General features: G+C 38.6%; 1 protein-coding gene across 2 annotated transcripts in view; it reads left to right on the forward strand.

Annotated features, from left to right (window-relative positions):
- INO80D (INO80 complex subunit D) overlaps positions 1-22,019 on the forward strand; it is a 68,180-nt gene extending 46,161 nt beyond the window's left edge. For both annotated transcript variants that reach the window (XM_040228717.1, XM_040228716.1), the window contains 4 exons: positions 887-1,020; positions 7,500-7,717; positions 8,443-8,600; positions 10,021-22,019. In XM_040228717.1, coding sequence (XP_040084651.1) covers positions 887-1,020; positions 7,500-7,717; positions 8,443-8,600; positions 10,021-11,186 — 1,676 coding nt within the window. In that variant the 3' untranslated portion in view covers positions 11,187-22,019. The remainder of the gene's footprint in view (positions 1-886; positions 1,021-7,499; positions 7,718-8,442; positions 8,601-10,020) is intronic.
- The last annotated feature ends 222 nt before the right edge of the window (positions 22,020-22,241 follow it).

Consider the following 22,241-nt stretch of genomic DNA (forward strand, 5'->3'; position numbering starts at 1 on the left):
AGAATATACATGAGGAAAACCTGTGTTAAGGAACTTCAGGGTGATCATGAAATCTTATTACTTTCACTTCTATTAAACATTTAAAGGAGTAGGATTTTAAAAATTAATATAGTAGCAATTACTTTTCTTTACTATTTTTCTGAGTTTTTCCTTCCTTTCTCTTGGTATTATATTTTCACAGCTTTTTCAGCAACAGTTTCTGTGCAGTAAAGGTTTTTTTCCTATATGCTTAATTGTAAAAGCATAAAGGAATAAATGAAAGATATCCCCTTAATAGATATAAAGTATACCTGTGAAAATATAGTTAGTGGCTAAAAGTATCAATGCTTAAAAATGATGATGACAAAAAGCTGATGTTCCACTTTTAATAGTACAGTTTTAATTTTAAAGTAATTTTTCATAAGTTAGAAGTTTGAGTTTGGTATTGGAAACGTGAAGTGAAAAATTCAAATATGGATAGATGAGTTTTTTTGTAATTAAATCTTTAACTGTTTTTTCTTGATTAGTATCTTAGGCAGAAATTTTCCTTAAAAGAAAGTTTTGTTGTTGTTTAAACCATCGTAGTGTAACTTTTAGGAGTTAGTGTGTTAGGAAGGAAATGACCCTGCTTCTCTAAATAACAGAAATCAGAATGGCCATAAGCAAGACTCATGTTAGGAGCTCATTAGCAAAATAAGACTCCTTTAGAAGTATCTTCTGATAATTGAAGATGATAAATTCAACTGTTACCATTTTCTGTAATAGTAGTTGGGTTGGTTCTTTAGCTATTGTAGAAAACAAAATTTATGATTACTAAGCACAAGTAACTGAAGAAATAAATTTTATATAGAAATTGAAAAATTAAATTGTTTCAGTGTATTTTATTCTTAACTTAAAAAAAACCCAGATATCCTTTTAAACCGCTCTCAGCAACTCTTCTCAAGTTGCACAGCCAAGTTCGCAGATGGACAGCAGTGTTCGGTGCCCGTCTTTGACATTACACACCAGACACCTCTGTGTGAAGAACATGCCAAAAAAATGGTAAGTTCAGATTTTATTTTCTGCAACATAGGCTTTCAAGGTGTTTTTTTTTTTTTCATATTGGTATTTTAAAAATTTTATTGAAATATATCTGACTTATGATGATGTATTGATTTTTTTTTCTCTATAGTAAAGTGACTCAGTTATACATGTATATACATTCTTTTTCATATTTTTTTCCATTATGGTTTGTCACAAGATATTGAATATAGTTCCCTGTGCTATACAATAGGACCTTGTTGTTTATCCATCTTATATATAATAGTTTGAGGCTTTAAATGGTTTGATAGCTATCAACAGTAGGAAATATTTTGTGACTTGGTACAAATGATGTGTGTACATATATCATTGAAACAAGTTTTGTGAAGCTCTTTTAGTACCTCATGTTTTGTAGTCTGTTCTATTTCACTAAAAAAAATGTTGATAATAAACTATTGATTAATTTTATACCCTCATTACAAAAGAAACTAGAAAATATTTAGTAGTTACTTAGATATGGTCATTTTGCTTATTGTCTATACCATAGTCTATACTTCTTAAGATACATTTTCTTATACTTAAGCAGATTTTCCAAGATCTTTCTTGCCTCATTTCTCTAGGTTTTTGCTTTACTTGTATATAACTCTGTGAATGTCTTGCTTATCTGGTGAAATTTCAGCCAAAAGCCAAACCCTATTATAATCCCATTGAATTTAATTATTGCTTTAGTTAGTGCTGGTAGCATAAGCCCTAATTAATGCAGAATAATTGAGAGGAGAGACAAGTCTGAATCAGTGAACTGTCTGAATTATATAATCACTTAAGATAAAGGCAGTTCCCCATGAGACCACTCCTGAGTTCTGCTGTTTGCAAAGGATTGTGCTAGGTGCCTATGTGCTAAAAAACTGAGTAAGGACTTGCTATGAGCATATTTCAGTTTGCAGGGCTGTGACAGGCTCACCCAGTGGCCGTTGCACAGGACTTCTTATTGTAACACCGTGGTCTTGGCATGGCCACTAGCTAAGTGCATATCGAGGATTTTTTAGACCTCATTCTTTTTAGACCTCAGTTGTCATATATTAAGTTTACTGGCTGCTTCTTCCTGAACGTCTTTTGGTTTTTAGATTTACATTATTGACCATATATTTTGAAATGTTGTATACTAAAATTATGCATACAAACGTTGAGTAATTATTTTAACATTTAAAATAAAGACATTTTTGTTAGCTCATTGAGGCTTTATCATGGTTAAAGAATGACTTCCATATGTTTTTTGAACCACTTTTGGGGGCCTTCATTGGTGGTCTCATGGACCCTTGGTAACACAGGCTCTGTAGCTTTCAAACCACTGAAGTAAATGATCACTGTTCTAGCGTACTTCTAATAAGACTAGGAAAATATTGTTAAATAGCAGGGGTCTGTACTTCAGGATCTGCTTTATTGATTCAGTGAGTTGATCAGTATAACAATTATGTGAATACTTCTAAAGAAATTGAAAGCAGTTCATTCTTTTCAGCTGGTTAAATACTCTACTTAGACAAATTCAGCTGGACAAACATAAGGTTGAATTAGTATAATAAACTTCATCATAAAATAATATTTATTATATAATAAAAAATATAGTGTAAATAAAATTATATTAATCAGGTTTTTAAAAGGTATTTTCAATGCAAAGTTTTTACAGTGATACAAATGATACAAATGGTTTTCTCTCTGGAGGCAGTTGTAGAATCTGACACTGGTTTGAGCTATTTTTAAGTGAAAAATTACATAAGAGAGTATAGCAACACTTGTATTCCATCAGTGCACCAGTGAGAGAATCTCGATGGTAAAAAACACGCTAATCTCATGGCTCTACTTTCCAACTATATGCCATCATTTTTCCCTACATTATTGTAGAAGTCTCGTAATTAGGCTCCCTTCCTCGTGCCATGCCTCCTGCACCCACATGTGTTGCTTGCATATCAGTCAGTGTAGACCGTGTATATGGGTCCCACTGTCTTTGAATTACATATAATAAAGTTCTCTCTGTTCATTGTACAGTTCTGTGAATGTTGACAGTGCATACAGTTGCATAAACACACCACAATCAAGATACACAATAGTTCATCACCCCCTCAAAAGTCACTAGTGCTGCCTTTTGTAGTCAGCCCTTTTTTATCCTCACTGATCTACTTCTGTCTCTGTTTACATTTTCCAGTGTCTTATAAATGGAATCGTTCAGTATGTAGCCTTTAGAGCAGGCCTTTCAGAATATAGATCTGATTGTTTTAGTCCCCTGCTCAAAACCTTCCATTGGCTTCACATCACATCTAGAATCCAGTTCAAAATTCTTAATCGTGCCTGTGAGGCACTTCCTCATCTGGCCCTAGCAACCTCTCCAGCTTCATCTTACACCCTCTCCTCACCTCTAGAGCTCCAGCAACACTGGCCTTCTTGCTCTTTCTTAAACTTTACGTATGCTTTCATCTCGAGAAGCGCATGGCAACCCACTCCAGTCTTCATGCCTCCTTTTGCCATGGCAGAGGAGCCTGGCAGGCTACAGTCCAGGGGGGTCTCAAAGAGTCAGACATGACTGAGCAACTTAGCACAGCACACCACAGCACAGCACGCTCCCATCTCAGGGGCTTTGTACTTGTTTTTGTCTTTTCCTGGAATGTTCTATCCCCAGATTCTCCATGTCTCACTCCTTCGTATCATTCAGGTTTCTGATCAGATGTCTGTTCATTTCCACCTCCCCTCTACCCTGCCACTTTTTATTCTCATTTGTTGTTGTTCAGTCACTAAATCGTGTCTGACGCTTTTGTGACCTCATGGACTATAGCCCACCAGGCTTCTCTGTCCATGGGATTTCTCAGGCAAGAATGGGTGAAAGAAAGTGAAAGTCCTTCAGTCATGTCTGACACTTTGCGACCCCATGGACTATACAGTCCATGGAATTCTCCAGGCCAGAATACTGGAGTGGGTAGCCTTTCCCTTCTCCAAGGATTCTTCCCAACCCGGGGACTGAACCCAGGTCTCCCGCATTGGAGGTGGATTCTTTACCAGCTGAGTCATAGGGGAAGCCCAAGAATACTGGAGTGGGTAGCCTACCCCTTCTCCAGTGGATCTTCCCGACCCAGGAATCAAAGCGGGGTCTCCTGCATTGCAGGCAGATTCTTTACCAACTGAGCTATCAGGGAAGCCCAGGCAAGAATACTGGAATAGATTGCCATTTCCTTCACCAGGGGATCCTCCCAAACCAGGGATTGAACCCAAGTCTCCTACATTGGCAGGCAGGTTCTTTGCCACTGGGCTACCAGGGAATCTTCATACTCGACCTATTTTCCTTCCTAACATTTGTATTTACCTAATGTTGTGTGTTGTTTATTTTCTGAATTCCCCTACTACAATGTAAACTTCACAAAGGCAGGAATGTTGTTTGTTCATTGCTGTATCTGCAGTGCTTGGAGCAAAGATACTCCATAAGTAATCGTTGAATAAATTATTGGTAGGCACATGGCTTGTGGGGTAGGGGGAGATTCTGAATTAGACTCAGCCACTGGATAGGACAGCCATTGGTAGAAGCGACTCAAGCTGTACGAGGTCCAGGCTGGCAGACAGAACATGGTATTCAACAGGAATGAACTCATAGAACAGAGGGTAAGTTATTAAATGGGTTGTTGTCCTTCAGAGAAATATTAATAGAAGGGGACAGTTGAGAACGCTGAGAGTGAACAGTGTTCATGAACAGTATTTGTGAACAGTGTTCGTGAGTCGCGTAGGTAAAGGAACAGTTGGCTTTAGGAACGCTTCTAGGACATGGGTGCTGGGCTTTCTGGAGGAGCCAAGTAAGGGGATAGCAAGAGCCAGGCGGGGCCTCGGTCACGGGCAATTCTATGTAGAGTGTTGTCAGGATACACAGCATAAGCATAGAAGAGTAAGGAAGAAGCCTGGAACCAGAACTAGTAGGGCTATATATTTCTAACTAGAGCTCTCTGACTTCCTCATATTCAAGACCCACACTGGTCCTAGAGGGAGATCCTGGAGTGCATGTCAGCTCCTGGTGGGGACTGGCAGCTGCTTATTCACTGCATAGTGGGCATAAAAAATGTAGACATCAAGTGTTGAACCGAAAGGAATTACAGAGGCTGGAAAGCAGCCTGTCTTCTGTTTTCTAAATTTGTTTGCAACTTTTGAGTTTGTAATTGTGTTTGGATTCAGGTGTTTGGCTGGGATTAACTTTCTTTTAGATTTCTTGGATTTATGCTTAATTTTATTCTTTCTTGGTATGTTTGTTGCTACTGATACTTATTAGTCTTCAGATCTTTTCATGTATTTGGTTATAAAACTTATTACTGAATTCATCAACTCAAAGGTGAAATCAATCATAAAAACCACAATTATTTTATATACCACCCAGATGGAAAAAATGTTGCACAGTGCATTTCTTATCACTTAAATTTTTTATTTTATACTTACCAAAATAGCTTTTTTAGACTTAGACATAAATATTTTTATCTTCTATTTCACTCCTGATTTCAGCTAATTCTTGATGTGTGAAAGGCAGTATATAACATCTGCTATAACACAGCTTTGTTCTCTTTCTGATTATTTTCCTTTCTCATTTGGTTGTTGCTTTGCAAAAAAAAAAAAAAAGGTAGAGGTGGGGATTGTGGTCAGTTCTTTAATAATGAATATTTGCTTCGCTAATAACAGTTTTCTACCTTGCTTCTTTCTGTGCCTTTCTGCATACCCATGTTTTTCCTCCACATTGTAAAACCAGCAATGCACAAACCTCAGTTCAAACAAGGAGAGTACAGAGAGGCAGCAGCAACTATAATGACCTGGCTGACAGAGATAATATGCCGTTATTGTAAAATGCTCCCTCACTGTAGTGATAGTAAAATGTGCGTCTGGGAATTGATGAAATACCGTATTTAGATTTGAGGCTACTAGCTGAAGAAAGCTAGTTATATTGCAAGCTTCTTGTTTTTGCTGGCTCTTTTTCCTTTTCCTCCGCACTTAACTGCAGCAGTTTTATAAAGCTGTGTCCCCATTGTCTTCTCTCTTACCTTGTCACCCTGCTCCATGTGAATTATTTGAAGGACTTCCACTGTGTCGCAACTTCTGAGTCTACACCTCCACCCCTTTCTTGCATCCTGTGCACCAGATACAATTTTCTCCTGCTCCCCCTCTGCCATCTTCACACCTCAAACTGTATGTGAGCCCAGCTGAATTCCTTAACTCTGATTCTCTTTATTCTGCTGTGTTCTGTATCCCACGAACAGCATCCTCACCTAACAATCACCTCGACTAGAAACTCTAGAAACACTTGAGAGTTTTATATTCCCCTCATCCTCACCACATCCACGCAGCTGTCACATGTTGAGAATTCTCTCTCAGCAAGCCCTTGCTTTTCTGTTCTTGCTCACTTTGCCCTCAGCTGTTTATCTCCTAATATCTGTTGAAATCGCCCTCTGATTGGAATTTTTGCCTTCATTCACATGCCTCTTCTCTTTATTCATTTACAGTGCTGCTGGCAGGTTAGTCAATCCTTTTATTATTATCCCCATTACTTTTCGGCTGCGCTAGGTCTTCTTGCCACACACAGCCTTTCTCTTGTTGTAGAGAGCAGGGGTGCACTTGTGTTGTGGTGAACGGGCTCTGACACATGGGCTTCGGTAGTTGCATCGCAGGTTCTAGAGTGCGGGTCGGTAGTCGTGGCACACAGGCTTAGCTGTGCTCCGCAGCATGTGGGATCTTCCCAGAACAGGGATCGAACCAATGTCCCCAGAATTGGCAGGTGGGTTTTTATCCACTGTACCATCAGGGAAGTCCAGTTAATCCTTTTAAAACATCTGCTGTCATCAAAAATCATTCCCGATTGCCTATAAAATAAAGTTTAAAATTCTGAGCAGAGTATTCAGAGTCATACAGGATCTGGTGCCAGACTTCCTCACAGCTGATTTTTATATTTGACCCTCCATCATATCCTCAAGCAACAGGCCATTCCCAGTTATTTGCTGTCCTTTTTGTCTCATTTGTGCTATTTCCTTTAGCTTAGAGTGGTCTTCCCCCTTATCCCAACAACTGAAAGTCCTGTTTATCCGTTAATCCCACATAACTACAAATAATGAATTTTCCATTTGCATACCCTTAGACGGTATTTATATCATCATTGCCCAGTTTTTCCTATAGTATTTATGTATACTCGTATTCATGTTTTCCCCATGGGATACCAAGTAAGTTCCTCTGGAGTGCAAATCAAGTTTTACTCGGTTCTTTTATACTACAGCAGCTGTGACAGTGCCTTTTTCAGTGTGGAGTGAGCTTTCTGTATATATTGAATTGATGTGAATTAAATTTTAAAATGAATTTCTTATTCATTTAATTATTGTTATACATAGTTTGGGGCACTGTATAAAATAATAAGAGATATAAGTGTTTTTTTTTCAGATAGCAGTTTGCTTTTTCCTGAATAATCTGAGTTTAAAAATACCCGTTTATTCATTCCAAAGGATAATTTCTTGAGAGGAGACGGCTCCCGTAAAGTTCAGCACCAGCAGCAGAGGAAACCCAGGAAAAAAACCAAGCCTCCTGCACTTACCAAAAAACACAAGAAGAAGAGAAGGCGTGGACCTCGTCGACCCCAGAAGCCCATCCCCCCTGCAGTCCCCCAGGGGAACCTCAGCATGCCCACCAGCGTCTCACTGCCAGTGGAGGCCTCCCACATGCGGTCAGTGACTGCGCCAAGACTCGCGTCTCCTTTACGTGTTCTGATTGTTCTCAGAACATCGGCTTCCTTTCCCGTTGGAAGTAGGCTAAAGGCACCCTGTGGTGTATCAGCCTAGACTCTGTAGTTTCCAGTAGGATTTTTACCAGATACCTGACGGGTTTAGATCTGAAGTAAAGTTCTTGATTAAAACCTAAGAGAGCAGATGCTGATATTGGGAATTTAATTGTCTATTCTCAGATTTTTCTGTTTCAACAGAACTTGCATATATGTTCCAACAGAAACATTCCATCAGAAATGTGATGCATTATTAATTTTGACAGGAGTAAGCATTTTGACCCGATGAATGATGCTTCTGTTTCAGCTGCAAATTTCAGTTTTATCTCTTTTATCTTTTTTTTTTTTTTGGCCAGATTGAAAATTCTACCAGAAAATAGTAAGACACACTTGATAGACCAGATTGTAATTCGTTCTACTAGTACACCAAATTGCAATTCATTCTACTAATTTGCAGTAAAAATAGTATCTCAAAATGGTTTCCTTCTCTTAATACATGGGTGAAAAATTGTAGAAATATGTGACTGCATATGGTGAGGTCTGCCGTTCTGGTTTCAGATCTTAAAGTAGGCAAGGAGATTATTTTGAGTTAGGGTTTTCCATTTCTGCTTCTGGTGACTTGGTGCAAAGGTAAAGTGGAAATGGTGGGCCAACCGTGTCATCTTCCCCAGGAGCCCATCCACACCGGAGCTGAGCGCTGATGAGTTGCCAGATGACATTGCCAATGAGATCACTGACATTCCACACGACTTGGAATTGAACCAGGAGGACTTCTCTGACGTCCTTCCGCGGCTACCTGATGACTTACAAGATTTCGATTTTTTTGAAGGTATGGTCAGTATTTTGACTCAAGAAAACTGGTTTTTCAAATTAATTTTTTTTTTTAAAAAGGGAAATAGTTTTTTTTAAATATGTTCAAAGTATTCCTCCTCACATGTAACATGGACAGAAAATATAAAGTGCCTGAAGCTATTTTATTTTCTTTAGAGGGTATACATTTTTTAAAAAATGATAAATTAGGCTTAGTAAATCAGTAGGTTTGATGGCTAGGTTTATAACTTTATTCCTTTAAAATGAGTGGTGGTGGTGGTGGTTTAGTCAGTAAATTGAGTCCAACTCTTGCAAGCCCCTGGACTGTAGCCCACCAGGCTTCTCTATCTATGGATTTCTCCAGGCAAGAATACTGAAGTGTATTGCCATTCCCTTCTTCAAGGGATCTTTCCGACCCAGGGATTGAACCTGGGTCTCCTGCATTGAACTGAGCCACAAGGGAAGCCCCAAAATCAGTAATTTTAGTTTATTTTCTAACCTTTTCTTTTTGACTACATTGCATGGCTTATGGGATCTTAGTTCCTTGACCAGGGGTCATGGCAGTGAAAGCACTGAGTCCTAATCACTGGACTGCCAGGGAATGCCCCTACTTTAGTTTGTTTTTGAATAAAGACATTTTAAACTTGAGTTTATTGAACTTTTTAGAACTTGTCTTCATTTTGATACCCCACCTGGTACTTCAGTTGAAGTGCACTTTTCCACAACAAAGTTTGCTTAACCCCACCAATTGTTTAGTGCTTTCAAGGGAAATCTTTTCTACTCTGAGAATGTTTCCTTCACCATTAAAAACTGGATATTTTTACAGAGATTACTCCAGTTCCTAACAGTAGATTTTTTGATATTGGAAAGAAAATCAGTGTGGCTTCCATTTTATGAAAATTCCTTAGAAATGGGAGACATGTGAGAGGGGAAGAGCAGAGAGTAATGCAGAAACGTGGGAAAAGGTAACCAACGAAGTGAGCTGAGCACTTGCTTTTGTGCTGAGATATACGTGTGAGTTCTGTGTTCTGGGGTTCATGGCTGTCCCTCCAGCTGAAAGAGCCCAAGAGCAGAAGAGCTAACAGGGCTCCTCCTGCACAGCCTTTTGTCTCAAATGTGAACCGATTGACATGTTTTCTGTTTTAATGTCTTAATATAACTTTGGGTAAAAACATACCTATAATCAGATAGTGACCCCGGGTTTTAAATAGGTAATCCTTAGATTCCTGAGCATTGCACACTGTGTTGAGATGGCCGTGAGAGTGCTGTCAGTGACCCGAAAATGTGGTTCAGGCTCACCTGTCCTGCCGTGAATATGTCACTCTTGCTCTCCAACCCAGCCCTTAGTAGAATGTCGTGACAGATAGTTCCAATGTATGGTTTTTGTGGTCAGGATGGTGGAAGCCCCACTGACTTGTTGATAGCTCTTGTTTACCCAGGAAAGAACGGAGACCTCCTCCCCACCACCGAAGAGGCCGAGGAACTTGAACGGGCCTTGCAGGCCGTGACTTCTCTCGAGTGCCTGAGTACCATTGGGGTGCTCACCCAGTCAGACGGTGTGCCCGTCCAGGAGCTGTCAGACAGAGGAATAGGGGTGTTCTCCACAGGGACGGGAGCGTCGGGGATCCCGTCCTTGAGCCGAGAGGTCAACACGGACCTGGGGGAGCTGCTGAATGGGCGTATAGTCCATGACAACTTCTCTAGCCTAGAGCTGGATGAGAGCCTGCTCCGTTCAGCTACCTTGTCTAACCCACCTACACCCCTGGCAGGGCAGATCCAGGGGCAGTTCTCTGCCCCCGCCAGCGTCGGCCTTACTTCTGCCACTCTGATGAGCCAGAGTGCCCTTGGGGAGAGAGCCTTCCCAGGACAGTTTCATGGACTTCATGATGGCAGCCATGCCTCCCAGAGGCCACATCCTGCCCAGCTGCTGAGCAAGGCAGATGACCTAATCACCTCACGACAGCAATACAGCAGTGATCACTCACACTCCTCGCCCCATGGAAGCCATTATGACAGCGAGCACGTGCCGTCTCCCTACAGTGACCACATCACCTCTCCCCACACGACATCTTACTCTGGTGATACCATGGCAGCTACCTTCTCAGCAGAGATGCCCGTCATGGCGCAGCACTTGCTCCCGACGCCACTTGAGGTGCCACTCGGAGGGGTCGTGAACCCCAGAACTCACTGGGGCAATCTCCCCGTCACCCTCGGAGACCCCTCTCCGTTCAGCAACCTTCTCGTCGCTGATGGACATCTTCTTTCCACGTCCCTCTCCACGCCGCCCGCCACTTCGAACTCAGAGACCACACAGCCTGCCTTCGCCACCGTGACCCCCAGCAGCTCCAGTGTGCTTCCGGGGTTACCGCAGACCAGCTTCAGTGGCATGGGGCCTTCCGCTGAACTGCTGGCCTCCACCTCCCCCAAGCAGCAACTCCCTCAGTTCAGCGCAGCCTTCGGCCACCAGCTGAGTTCTCACAGTGGCATTCCCAAGGACCTGCAGCCCAGCCACAGCTCGATAGCGCCTCCCACAGGCTTCACAGTAACAGGTGCCACAGCTACAAGTACCAATAACGCGTCTTCTCCCTTTACCTCCCCTAACTGAGCGTGTCTGTGTGTTTGCAGGCAGGTGGGGAACCTGGTGTTTTCTATCTTCTTTTCCCTCTTTATCACCTACCCCCTCTCCCCTTTTTCCTAAAGAAGATTTTAAAAATAACAGACGGGGACTAGAGGAGAGCTCCCCTTTTCCAGTTAAACAAGTTCCCCTGCGGTGGACCTCGCTTCAGTGTTCACATGTGCTCCTTGGCACTGGTGCTTGTTCCCTCCTGACGGGTCCACCTTCCCCCCAGTGGTTTCCTTAGCGGCTCAGCACAGTGACTGGATAGAATCGACTTTCAGCAGCAAGTCCTAGAAGTGGAAGATACCTCAGATTACCAGTGCCCTTTACTCTTTCCTAGTACTGCACATCAGTGCTTTCCATTCTAATACCAGGTCTTTACAGGTGGTTCTAGCTAGAATGAGCCTGTTCATCGAGTTCTGTGTAAGAGATGGCAAATGGTGTGCAGAGGCAGATTCAAGCCTCTGTCTTAGCACCAACTGCTCAACAAACACCACATGAGGCCAGGATTCCATTCCTAATTGTGATCATGTTTAATTAAAAAGAAAAAGAATTAGTCTTTTGACTGCCTGTGTGTATGTGTGCACCCACGCGTGTATTTCTGTGCAGGGCAGGAAGCAGCTGTCCCTTTTTTTTTTTTTTTTTCTTATTTCCTAATAAGTAGAAGTCTCTTCTCCTTTCCCACATCTCAGAGCCCTAATAAGGTTGGTCATTCTTTCCCACTGAGTTAGCCGACCTTGGTGAATGGAGAAGGGTGGAGGTCTGGCGGCGTGAGTAGCACAACCCTTTTCTGCTAAGTTAGCCCAGAACACAAAAAGCTGAATTCACATTAGTGCCCGGCGGATGTGGTGAAGAGCTTGGCCAGAGGGACTGCAGGGGTTGCTGCGATTCTGAGGTCTGGTGGTTGGTTGTATTGCCTTTTTAGACACACATTTGTTTCTGAATCCCTCTTCCATGGAATATATTCGCAAGATGTAATTAAAGAAAATATTTTGATGTGAAAAGCAGGATAGTTCAAGATTGGTTTGGAGAGATGGAATCTGTGAACTCCTTGATCCATCTTTTGCTTTGGGATTTTTCATGTTTACAGTAGTGATTCTTTGGTAAAGTTTGTAAAATGTTGATGACACTTGTAGAATCAATGTACCAGTTGTGAAGTGACATGTAATATCTGAAGGATATACATTTAAAATTTTTCTTTCAAAGCAAAACATGGAAATTAGACATAAATCTTACCCTTTGGTACTTTTAAAATAATTTTAAGTATTTAGGTTTAAGTTTGGGGAATTTTTTTGAAATACCAGATCTTGAAGGTTAAAAATCATATTGGATAGTTTAGTAAGTTGGTGACTATGAGATGAATATGTGAGGTTTCTTTTTAACTTGCCTTCTCCCCGACCCCCCCACCCTCCGCCCAAGGGTGGAACTAGATTTTAAAGGCATCTGTTCTCTGCTTTTGCTGAGAAGTTTCACTGTCCCTTGAGATACCATTGGCTATTTATACCTGAATCTAGTCTAATTTACATATATATATTTTAAAAGATGCGTAGAGAGAACATATCTATTAATGATGTGATATAATAATTCATTTGTCAGGGAATATTTGATCTTAATTCCTTTTCAATAGGTAAAGATTTGGATGTATTTTCCTACTTCCTCTATGTATTTCTCTTTATGCCATGCTAATTCTAACCAGTCCCTTCTTTTGAAAGCTTTTCTTTCTCTGCTTTTTAAAGGAATGATGGTGATCAGCAGGCATTATGCAGATACCACGTGCCTGAGATTATGGAGGGGAAATGTCACATGACTGTATGAAATCATGATATGCCCTATTTTGTATTTATTGAAGTTTTCTTTTTGTGGGCCAAAAATATGTTTGTAATATATTTAGGTTTTTTTTAATCATGATAATTGATTGGAAGATTTATTTTTTAATAGCTTTGCCTTTTTTGCAGATTGAGAAATTTCTAAATTATAAAATTATGTCACAAAGCAAAATTATATTTGGTAGCACCGTAAATTTTTATTCTGAATGGTGAGAACAGATAATCTGAATATTTCTCACCTGTGAACCTATGTTAGTAAGCTTTTTAATTTTAATGTACTGTAATGAAATGATTATGAGTAGTTACCTCCGCTCAAAAGTGTCATTTAGTTCACTGAACTCTTCATATCCCATTATAACCATCACGTGCTAATTGTCCATTCTTAGTGATTCGATTCCGTCTCCATTGTGTACTAATCACAGGTTGTAGCAGAGCAGCCCGTTGACTTTCTTTTTTACTGAGGTAAAAGTGGTACATACACATTGACTTTCTTATCAGCCCTTCTTTGACAGTGAAGGGAAAGTCATGGGATGTCGATTTGAATTTGTCTGGCAATTTGTCCCTTGTGGTAGCTGCTTAAAATTCTTCAGTTATCGAAACTGAGTTTGCAGTAAGTTGCACATTTTATTGTTTGCAATTTTCTGTTTTCTGTGCATTTTTAAGCCCTTTCCTGCTTTCTGGTAAGGAGGCATGAAATGATCAGGAATGTTGCCAGTTACAGCTTCACACCAAAAACTTTTGGGTAAATTCGTTTTTGTGTAGATGCCCATGATAATAGCTGAAGAAAGGGCACCTGTAGAAAGTACCCGTGTAGATTTAAGAAAGTAGCAAAAAAAAATTTTTTTTTCTTCTCACTTTGTCTACTTCAAAACAAATATCCAAGCTTGCGATTCACTTTACTCTTGCTGTTTCTTGTGAGTCCCTTTTTGGAAAGAGAAGAACATCTGTGAACCCAGAGATAACCGTTACGTTGTTGGTTGAGCTAATGGAGCAATTTTAGTCTCTTAGCAGCAGGTTTGCTATTAACATGGAAAGAAAGAAATGAAATATCTTTTACTCCAGAAATATGAAAATTAGTGTCTTTTAAAATAGCACTTAATGCTCCAATAAGGCAATACTGGAATCAGAAACAAATTTTATATAAAGTTCTATCTTATTACGTGGATACTAGTTTTCATTTTAGTGTTAAAACTCAACTCATGAGAAATAGTGGCAAAGAAGGTTCACTCTGTTTCTGCAGTTCTTTGGGACCATTTAGAAAGGCCAGTTAGATTGTGTTAATGTGATTCAATTTACAAAGTTGCTGCAGTTAATGGATACATTCTGTGCTCTGAGAATCTGAATTTCATGCTAATGTATAATGTTCACTGGCTGTGATCTATAGCATCCGAAGGAAAGATCTGTTTTTCTCCTTTATGGTCTCTACATAACTGTTAATATTATTTTAGTTAAAGTGCTTAAGACATTGATTTTCCTCTGTAAAAATGGCTTAGCTATTTGCACATCTGGGTAGATTATGTAGTTAGTAAACAATCCACAATAGTAAATAGCAATTACATTTAACCCACCAAGTGACAGACTATGCAATGGAAAAATTTTCTAATTATCACCACATAGCTTATATGGCAAAGAATTCTTTTCTCTAGTAACCTACCATGTGAACTAGAACTGTCTCATAAATGACTTCTTGAGCAATTTCATGTTGGCTGGCAGTTTGATGTGCCTAGAGTCCCTCCATGAAAAGAGTATAATTTAATGAGAAGCAAATAGTAGGTATGGACATAAAGTTGGAAAAAAATTTTTCTTTTCCTTAAAATCATAGTTATTGAGTGGTTTAAGGCTAAAGAAAGCGAATACTTCATCTTTGCCAAATAATTATTTATAAGATTTATTTCTTAAATAAGCCTAATCTCTCAACTGCAAGTTAAGTAGCATCATTTTCTGTGACTAACACTAAAACTTTTCCTTATCAGAGGTCATTCGGTCCATGATCGTAAATCCACAGAGGCAAAGACAGTGTCCATGATACACACAGCTGCCCTACCTGTGTGATTTTCTTCTTACCTGAAAAAAATATTTCTATTGATCCATACTATTGGGCTTTTATCATTTGGCACTAGAATTTGAGCCTGTGTAGGTCACCCCTGTCCTGTAAGTTCACTGATACTTGCCTGCAGTCCTTCCTGTGCCCCTGCCTTACGGGGCTGGTAATGGTGGTGGTAGCTTCATCCACAGTGTTTGTGGGAGGGAAGTTGCTTTTTTCTCCAAGTTAGTTCAAAAGGTTGCTGTGGTTTGTTATTGCAAAGAGCTGAGGCTATTAATAACACTAAACTATCATTTCAAGCTAATAGGTTTGAAATTCATTTAAAATTTGTTTAGGTATTTAGTTTCTGGTTTCTTCATCCTCTTTCTTTTTAGCCTTCTTTTAACACTCTTATTAAATTCTGTTTTTAATCTGGTATATATAGAATAATGCAGTGGTTGTTTAAATGGTCAAGAGAATTCTGCAGTTTAATGAGGCAATTTAAAGGATTCCCTGGAAGAAAGTGTAGTCAGTCCAAATGTTTCATCACAGACAGCTACATTGCTCCAAGGATTTTTTTTCCTGCCGAGAATTATATTTCTTGGAGAAAGGTGAGTGTGGAAATATATATGTGACAGAACATAGGTTTTGTTCCCCCTCCCCAATACATTGAAAACAACTGAATTTTAATGGGCATTCTATAGAAAAGTAAAACAATACAGTGACTGCTTAATACCCTGAACTTTATAAAGATTTCTAATATCATATATTGAAGTGAAGTCACTCAGTTGTGTACAACTCTTTGCCACCCCGTGGACTACCAGGCTGCTTCATCCATAGAATTCTCCAGGCAAGAATACTGGAGTGGGTTGCCATTTCCTTAGCTCCAAGGGGATCTTCCCAACCTAGGGATCAAACCCAGGTCTCCCGCATTGCAGGCAGACCCTTTACCCTCTGAGCCACCAGGGAAACCCAATATCATATACTGGAGGGACACAAAATCCGTGTTTAGTAAATTAAAGCAATGTTTTTTGTTTTTTTTTTTTAATAATACTGTCTTTAAAAAGATGTGTAATGAGAGATCAGTGAAGAATATATTTGAATATCTCAAGTGTGTTTTTTTTCTGATCAGTGAGTTAGGAAAGAAAACATAAACCATAAATGAGTAATTATGTCTCTTCTAATAACCAGTGTCATTAATGCAAAAATTGTGGGTCAGACTTAGCCTTATTTCTAAATAGCAAAAATTCTCTCTTTTTACTCCTACTCTGATTTTTTTGTTAGCTTCCCCCTCTCTGCACTGTGATACAGAGCAAATAAAAGGAAATGTGGCATTTGAGAGAGAGTGAAAGAGCAAATGTGGGGTGACCTTTTCCCCCCCAGGTTCCCAAAGCTTGGGAATGTTTGGCTACTTTAAATGGCAGCGTTGTGGTGGTCTCAAGTGCAGTTTGGGAAAACAGTCTTCTAAGAGAAGACCTGTCTCACTCTTAGCAAAGTAGGGGAGCACAGCTTTCCTTCCGGTTCTCCCTTCTGCCTGCTTGCTCAGCCCACCCCCAGCACTGAAGTATGTGTACACACACACATGCCTGATCTGTACTGCTCCTAGCCCAAGAGAACCTTGTCTTTCACTAGGTTCTTTTTTTTTTTAAGCTGGGGGCCACTGAAGTAAGCTCTGTATGCACCCAAAGTTCCTCATGGAAAACTTTCCAACATGCAGTGCAGAAGGCTCCAATGCAACGCCACCCCTTGCTTTTACTTGGAGAATAGACTGATTTGCCCTGATATGGCTCCACCCTGTGTCACTGAAGTACAGTTGGCTCCAGCTGATGAGCCTGGAAGGGATGGGGAAGTTTGGTACTTAGGACGTTGTCTTCATCTGCTCGGAAGGGTTGAATCAGTTCCTCTCAACAGTGATAATTCTTTTCACTGTATAGTATTGAGTATGTCTCAGGGATTCCTTGTGGAAATTAGGGCAGTTTTTAAAATAAGAAATTCGTTTTAAAAGCAACTAAAGGTGACTCATCATTGAGAGAGCGCAGGAAAGAGAAAACGTTTGGTTTCGTAGCCCATGGTGTCTTGCTTGGGACGCTTCTCCTTCTCCTTCAGGCTCTCATCTCAGCCTCAGCATACAGAATCCTTTCCCACCATGCACAGCTTTAAAACTTTTATTTAAAAATTTCCTTCCCCAATGAGCTTTCAGAATACTTATTGTAGATTTTAAGAGAAAAGGTATATTAATTTATGCTATTAACATCACCTCATAAATTATAAGTTTTATACTAAAGCTGTATTGAGTGTAATGAATTATGTTGCCTATGTGTTTAATAGCTAAAAAATTATATATGAGCTTTTTTTTTTTTTTTTTTTTTTGACAAAACAAACTAGTGAAGCACCTTTTTACACTGGATCTCTGCCGTGTCAAGGTGTATAGCTATCCTTTGCTACCTTGCAGATTTATAAAATAGAAGGATATCCTGGGGCCTCAAAATGTAGAACACCTTTAGACCATTTATTACTGCTCATAGAACCGTTGAGAAATCACGTTTCCTTAGTCAATGATCTGTGGTTTACACTTAAGATGGCTAGAAGCTTAGTTACAGGGTAAATAGAAATACATAGATCAAGTAAAAACTCCCAACTACTGTAGCTGGAATTTGTAAGTTAAGTTAAGACCTCTTTTATTTCCTATGGATTTATTCTTTTAATTACAGTTTATTCTGTAAGTTGGGAAGTAAAATAGGAAAAATAATAAATCTAGATGTTCTCAGTGTCTTATTCAGGAACTTTTTATCCCTCCTCACTAAGGAATTCCCACTGTGACTTAAAAATAGAATTAAAGTACTTGTGTGCATGTATTTGTCTGTGTTTTTACACACATGCAAAAATATACATTGGGGGCACGTGTATGAGAGAAATGAATGTGTGCTTACGTAAAAAGAGAAAGGCAACAGAATGTATGGTAGAAATATGATTTATTTAGTTGAGGACGTTGGAGTTCCTTTCTCATTGTCTCTGTTGTATAAACACACCAAATTCTTGATTGTGTTATGTTAAAAGGCTAGCTCTGATATCATGTGCATTTTATTTCAAGCTTTTAATTAGCTTATGCTACGTTTTTAAAATAACACAAGAAACAGCAGGTTCTAAGACCAGCCTCTTGCTTTTGAGTGTAAAAATAAGAGAAAAACAGACCTGGACATGAGCTGTGTTTGTCTATTGGGGTGATGGGACCAGAGATCAGTTGAACCTTTTTTATGTTAATAATAGATTTTTTCATATTCTGAGTTATAAAATATTATGGATCACCTTTTCTTGGTGAAATAAAAGTAGAGGCCTTTTATAAAGAATGACATTTTTAAAGGGGCTCCTTTGTTTAAAGAGTTGGTGGGATCATTTCACCATGCACATTTCAAAGCTGGGTTGATTTCAGTTATTTCCAAAATTTTTTTTAAAATTTCTCAGTTATGTTATTATTTTATGAAGTTAGCATGCCCCCAAACCACCATATTTTGGCTATAGGAAAATTATGCTACCCTTGACTTTATCTGGTTTATATGCAACTTTTAAAAAATGCATTCCTGTATTTTGAGTTTTGTCATTTTGCTATACATTCATTACTGAAGTGTCTGGTGGTCTAAAATAGTCAAAGCTAGAGTTTTATTAAATGCTCCAATCACATTTATTTTTAACATTAAAAAATCGTACTTTGAAACATGTTAAAACAACTTCTGATAAATAACGTCTGGATTTGTTGTTATCTTTGAAGCCTCATTCATTTTAGATATACTCAAGACCTAGGAAAGCTTTTTGTATGTTTTTACAGTTGTATTTTTTGCAGCATCTCCCAGTTTCATTCACTCTTGCTTTATGGATTTTTACAAAATCGGCGTATTTCTTGTACATATGCATGCAAATGAAAGAAGGGAGGTTGTATTGGTGCCATTTCTCCCTTCACTTACTGGTTAATGGGATTTGCTAGAATAAATTCCCCCGATTGAAGGGTGAAGCTAAGCCCTTTTGTGTATATCTGTACAGAGATGTGTATATGGGATGTGGTGGCACTTTGCTGAATGTGAACTTGCCTTGTTGATGGAAAGATAGAGAAGTATTATGTTTATTTATACATTTGTATAAATCTATATATACACGTATGTATATGTGTGTGTATAGATAAATCTATATACATATATTTCCCTAAAAGAAAAAAAGTGTGTGTATAATAGATAAACAGCCTTTGTTAAGCAAGATTATACATCTTTGGAGAATTGCGGATTATTCTATAAGCAAGAAGAGGGACAGTCTAGTGTAATCATCAGAGCATACAAAGATGAAAGTCCTTAGGATTATAGTCTTGTTTATGAATTCCTCTTAGAAATGTTCTTACTGGCCAATCCCACTATTCTTCATTTTCGTTGACTTCTAAGTCAGTCTCTCACCACTTAAAAATCACACTTCTTTGTGTTTCTTTCTCCTTTATTAGGTCCTTTTCACCAGAATCATTTGGCCTAACCATATTTCATTAACACTTCATTTGTCTCTGAAATTTCCTGGAAGACACAAATTTTGGCAATACTTTCTATGGTAATTTGGAAAATTGGGCATCATTTGTCTCAAAAACAACCAACCAATAAACAAAAGACCAACATTCAAACAGAACTACTTTGAAAGTTTTACCCAGATAATTTGGGGATGTTTTAACTTAAATTGAAAAAATATAATTGTGCTTTTATGATTGAAATCAGTATTATATTTATTTTGTCATTTATTGTGACTGTCATTTTAAAATTTTGTTTTACTTTGTGATTTGATCATACTTTTACCATTTTCATTTTAATGGAAAGCCTCTTGAATTCTATAACTCATTTTCTTCATGATGAACTGCTTTAATGAGTTCTGCTATATTTCCTTTTGACTTTTCTCACATTTGTGACATTCTGGTTTAACTTTGCTGCAGCTTTCTGGAAAACTTGCATCCCTATATATTGTGCCTTTAAAGCTTTTATGCACACACAGACAGAAGTGTATATATACATGTTGGAGCATGTGTACATATACTTTCCTATATACTCACACAGTATGTCTCTAGTATATATTGTGTGAGTGAATATATAGGTATTCAAAGGCAATGAAATGTTGCTCTCTAGATATATATGTATATAAATAGTGTTATATACTGTATATACACATGTATATGTATGAGTTTTAAATGGCAATCTTTTACATTTAGCAAAATGCTACCCCTACTGGAATATTGTCACTGCGATAGCAGTTGTATGTAATGATTTAAAATACATTATCAAAAGTTATTTAAAGAACATTTAGAAGTCTCATCTAAAGAGGTCCACACATTATTTATTTCTCCTCTTTTTCCTTTTATTGTTTTTTTTTTTTTTTTAACTGAAAGGGAGACTGTCATTTTTAAAATGCCACCTATCCCAGGAGAGGAAGAGAACTGGAGACTCACTTGAGGCCCCTTATATGTCTTCCTCTCTCTGAAATGGAGATATACCACAAACCAGCCTGTTTATTTCAGTTACAAAGCAACCCTAACATTTCCATTACCGTATGTCATCCACCATCTCCCAGATCAACTTAATTCACCAATTTGCCTCTTCCTTTCGTTAATAATTAATGATCATTGAGATCATTTTGCCTGGGGGAAGTTAACTACGCTCTAGCTGCAGGGAAATTTATCACCTACTTGTTATTCTGCCTTGTTCAAAATTCAACTTTGAGAAAAGACAGCTCTCTCATGAAGTTATCTTAAGCAGGTTTTACATTTATTTAGTCAAAGGTCTTCCCAGACATTTTTTTGTTTTAAAAGAACTCCAAGTCTGCATGTACCCGACCTAGATTTAATTCTTACTCCCCACAGCTTCAGGTATTTTTCCTTAGTATATCAGTTTGACATGCTGAATGGAAGAATACTAAGAAAAAACTGTTCAGTATTTTATTTTGTGATGAGTTGGCAGCAGATTCCATTTCAAGACCTTCTAGAGAGAGGAGTGTAGATGGACAATCCTAAATTGTAAGATGTTAACAAAAAACAGATGGAGTAAGAATACACCTGAAGACACAAATAGAGAAGTTGGGATTTGAGGGATTTCACAGAGTAGCTTAGCTAAAACTTGATATCAGAAACAGCCTTTAACAGAAGCCTCTTGGCAGTTGTATGGTACTAACCAGAGTACTGAAGTGCACGCTGAAACCAAGTTGCAGTGGGAAATCAAAGGTGAGGTAACAGATTCAAAACCAGTAAAACAACAGGTTGCACAGTTTTGAAATCTCTTCTAACAAAGTAGCTGCACGGTAGCAAGGACGAGCCGTCCTCAAAGCCCTTCCTTTTCAGTGTTCTCCTTTACCTTGGCACACAAGTATGTTCAACAGGCCATACATTAGAATATAGATACAAAAAAAAAAAAAAAAAAAAAGCTGCTTAAAGGGAACTTACAAACTGAGACTCTTCTCTGTGTTAATAGTGGCTAGAAGCTTAGTTATATGCACAAAAGCTAGAAGCCACTTGTTTCTACCCAGATTGTAGGAGCAAGATGAGATTGGCAGGTTTGGGGACAGGGCCCCCAGTTCTGAGGAAAGGCGTATCCATGGTATTGGGTGTGCTATTGCTGGTGGGGAGACCACATTTGGGGAAATGATGGGCTTTGGTTTGTAATTTCCCTTTAAACAAGAAGAGATGGCTCACATTTTCCATGTATATCTCAATGAATGTACTGTATTACCATTTTAAAAATTTGATGAAATAATAATGGATTGGTCTCCTTTTGTTTTCTGGTCCTTGTTTAATTTGTTTAAGGGTTTTTGTATACAAAAGTTTACATTTTTATGTATATTTTTCTTGTGTAAAAACTGATGTAATATGTGTATAAAACACTGTATGTATTATCTGTATATAGTGTGACAAAATGATTTTTCTTTCTTTCTTTTGGATGTATTAATAAATCTTGCTGTGAAGTAGCCTTGCTGTTGGTTTAATTTCTTTTGCCTGGATGTTGATGGAAGCTGTTAATCCAGAGTAAGGATTTTTTCCCCTTTGTTAGCTAGAGTATATATACATGTTTTTTATATCTTACATTTTGGCAAGATCTCCGGGGGCTTTATTCATGGTTCTTTATATTTAGACTAACAGTGATTAATATGTGTCATATCTGTGGATCAATTAAGTGCTACTCAAAGTGA

This window comes from Oryx dammah, unplaced genomic scaffold, assembly GCF_014754425.2.
Source record: "Oryx dammah isolate SB20612 unplaced genomic scaffold, SCBI_Odam_1.1 HiC_scaffold_27, whole genome shotgun sequence".
Lineage (NCBI taxonomy): Eukaryota > Metazoa > Chordata > Mammalia > Artiodactyla > Bovidae > Oryx > Oryx dammah.